Consider the following 3,768-nt stretch of genomic DNA (forward strand, 5'->3'; position numbering starts at 1 on the left):
GTTTTTTTAACTAGTGTTTTTGTTGCTGATTTGCCCAAACCTTATAGCCTAATTTTTATCTTAAGACTTTCAAATTAATATGTGACTAATAGGAATGCCTTTGTTACAGTGTAGCAGAGGAGACTTTTTTTTTTTTTTAATTGTAAATGAATTCCTTAGTCACTCGTCCCTCTGGAGGAGCTCGGGCATTTCACAGTTCCATGTAATGAGTCACTCTCGTCGATGGCGAGGGTGACCTTTTTGAGAATTGTCCATGGCGAGTGAGGCAGTGGACCCCCGGCGCTTCTCACCTCCAATTTTATTCCCATCCTGTGGAGTCTAATGCTGTGTAGGGAGTTTCTTTGAAGCAGGAAATGCTTTCTGAATCACGCGTTTTAAGCCTTGAATGCTCTCGTCTATAGAAGAGCAAGACGGTTACCTTTTCCATTGGAGCTGTGTTTCTAACTTATTCTTCAGTCAGATTAAGTTGGGCTTTGGATTTTGAGTTCCTCCCTTTGCCTAAGCATGTTAGAAAGTTTTTTCTAAATGTTAGTTCACCTTGGCTGGAGTAGCAGAATCACTTGTGAAGTCATTATGAGGTTTTATATAGGGCAGAAGGGTAGTTGAGATTTATTATGTACAAATGCAGAATCACAGGTGGCTTCTGTTTCTCTTTTTATAGGATTCCCCTCTGTGCCCTGATAAATCAGCACTTTAGTGGACTTGCCAGGAAGTTTCCTGATGTCAAATTTATCAAAGCCATTTCAACCACCTGCATACCCAACTATCCTGATAGGAATCTGCCCACAGTATTTGTGTACCTTGAAGGTGATATCAAGGCTCAATTTATTGGACCTCTGGCGTTTGGTGGCATGAACCTGACAATGGATGGTAAGGGCCTCTTTGAGGTGCACGTGGGAGATGGGAGGAGATGCTTCTGTTGAGAGGGTGCCTGTTTCCTAGACACACATTAGGATGACTTATCAGATTCACCTTTGCCCCCGTGCGAGTGATTGTAAAAAGGGAAGAAGCACGTTGAATCTGTCATCTTAGGCAAGTCATTGGGGGCAGTTACAACTGGACTGTAGTAATTCGCAGTTAAAAGAAGGCACGATGGACCTTAAAATATTTAATATTAATGTCTGATGTGTTTTATTTGGCCCTACAGTTGAATATGTTTGTTTTTACTGGTAGCTCAAGATCCCATCACTCATTTCTTGTTTAATTCACATGAACATTATTAGTGACACATGCTTATATGTATCTACATATGTACAAATGTACATATATATAAATCTATAGAAATTTTTTCTCAGTTGAATAGTAGCTTTTAAATTAAAAGTTTATTCTCCCTCTTAACTCCTGAAGGATATGGTTTTTTTTTCTGCCTGTTACACAGGAGGTGTTAAAATACATATGCACACATAACATGAGAGAGAGAAGCTGAGGCCTGCAGGTTTCTTGATAAGTCGAATTCTTTATCTGTTTAGTGAAATAATATGTCCAGCTGTGCTTTAGTTAGTAGTCTTTAAAAATGTGTGTTAAAATATGACTTTATATTCTACTTTATGTAACTCTTTATGTAAGATATTCAACTGGGAAAAGTATAAACATATACATACATACATAGACACACATATATGTTACATCAGTTATGCATTATTCCAGTGTTCAGAGGCATATGGCGTTTCAAACTAAACATGGGTTTGCTTCTTTCTTTTTGCACATACCATGAGGGAAGAGAGATAGGTATACGATAATAATTATAGTTTTTATTTCTAGGAAAAGTTTCATTTGAGGATTAGCGTACTTATAAAATAATGATGATTGCATATAAATGAACAGTAACATTAAATGCATTCATTTATACATATGTGTGAATTTAAATATATTCTTAAGAATCAGAAATCTTAAAAAAAGTCATTTTTAAGAAATTCGTTGAATTTTTATCACACTGAACCACGGTACCTAGAGCTGAAAATACTGGTGGAGCACTTTGAATTAACATGACTCAGTAAAATCGGTGTTCAGATTTTAACAGAAGTTTCTAATTGGTAGAGCATCACTTTAACCAGGCTATTTGTAGTAGAATTTCTCAACTGTCCCTCAGTCCTGCCTGGGGTCTTTTCTGCAGTGGAAAAATATATCACTTGATTGTGCTTCACAAGGTCTCACACCCATGTGCAGTTTCACTGATTACAAGAGCATAAAATATAGGAGCTGAGCCTTTAGTCACTGATTCTTTATTTTCTGGTACTTTTAAAAATTATTATTACTTGGAACAAATGTATCAGACCTAGGATGTCATCATACATTGAGCCTTTGACTCTAATAGGTTGAGATATTGGACATGAGGTTTAAGAATTTCCTTTTGTTAACTAAATTTAGATTTAATGATTAGAGTGCCAGCAGGACTGTGAAACGTATTTCCTTTACATGTTTCATGCTGATTTCTTTCCTGGGAAATTGTGCAAGCTGAGAAACTAGCTGTTAGAAGATAGACTTAGTCTCTGTTTTTTATTTTAGTTATCATAGAGGTTCAAATGTATGTAATATCCCATTTGACCTCATCTTCTGGAAAAGTGTTTGCAGGTGTTTTTTTCCTTCTTAAGGGTCTGATTTTTCCCTTTCTTCCAGGCACCTTATAAACATGGCCCTCAAATTAAATTGTCATCAAATGTTGATGATCGTAGTTTCTGCTTAGAAAAACACTGTGGCTTGAGGGCCCCATGCAGACTGTGTCTTAGGCGATTTGCTTTTTCTTTATCATGTAGAGTTGGAGTGGAAATTGTCTGAGTCTGGAGCAATCAAGACAAGCCTGGAGGAAAACCCTAAGAAACCCATGGAAGATGTGCTGCTTTCATCTGTGCTGTGCTCCGTCCCTCCCAGGAGGGACAGTGATTCCGAGGATGACTAAGGCTGCGGCCCTGGTAACCTGATGAGCTTTCTTGATGTGACACGTCATCTGAATTTTTTTTAAAAGGAACAAGTAGGAATGTATAGTTTGGTTTTAGCCTTTTATAACTATGTTTCAAATCTCATAGGTCTCAGAAGTAATCATTGCTGGGAATCCTTTTAAATTTCTTGGAACTCTCTTTTTAAATTAATAATATTTCCTTAAGGAAAAAATAAAAGCCAGATATTAGTATGGCAGGTGTCTATGTTTTCCTCACTTGTATTTTAGGTAAGCTGTAAAGCTGTTCACTGTTTGTTCACATAAAACTATAAAAGAAGAAATATGGAGGGTTTTTTTTTTTTTTAGTAATGTGAGTAAATTATACAGTGGAAAATGGCAAGGTAAGCTTTGCATTTATATTATTATTTGTTTTTATTCTTTTATAGAGGTAGCAACAGGATTATTAACTCAAATAAGATAAAGGTATAATTGGTAGGAAGAAGTCTTAGTATTTATCCTATTTAGAAGAAATAGGCAATAATTTTTGGGAAACAAATACTGCCTTATCAAAGCAGTAACTAAAAGATTCCAATTTACTGCCACTTGGGGTGAAATATTTTTTCTGGTTAAAGTAATGTTTTGTCTCAGGCTGTTGAGATGTCAGTCTCAGTTACTGTAAAAGGTCACCTTAAATTCTTTTTTGGAAATAGATATAAGCACACACATTAATAGATAACGTGTATCTCAATCAGTCAGTAAAAAATATAGCAAGATGTTTTCTGAACCAGAACCCTCTTAGCATTTACCACTTCTTGTCAAATTGACATTAACAGAATAATTAGGGGAACTGTTATTCCCTAATGCTTGTGTTGAGTGATATAGTACTCGGTGCT

General features: G+C 36.0%; 1 protein-coding gene across 1 annotated transcript; it reads left to right on the forward strand.

Moving 5' to 3' along the window:
• The first annotated feature begins 222 nt into the window (after positions 1–222).
• PDCL3 (phosducin like 3) lies at positions 223–2,896 on the forward strand. Its single transcript, XM_007468349.1, has 3 exons — positions 223–260; positions 662–870; positions 2,754–2,896. Exons 1-3 carry the CDS (start codon positions 223–225, stop codon positions 2,894–2,896), a joined length of 390 nt encoding a protein of 129 aa, XP_007468411.1.
• The last annotated feature ends 872 nt before the right edge of the window (positions 2,897–3,768 follow it).

This window comes from Lipotes vexillifer, unplaced genomic scaffold, assembly GCF_000442215.2.
Source record: "Lipotes vexillifer unplaced genomic scaffold, Lipotes_vexillifer_v1.1 scaffold177, whole genome shotgun sequence".
Lineage (NCBI taxonomy): Eukaryota > Metazoa > Chordata > Mammalia > Artiodactyla > Lipotidae > Lipotes > Lipotes vexillifer.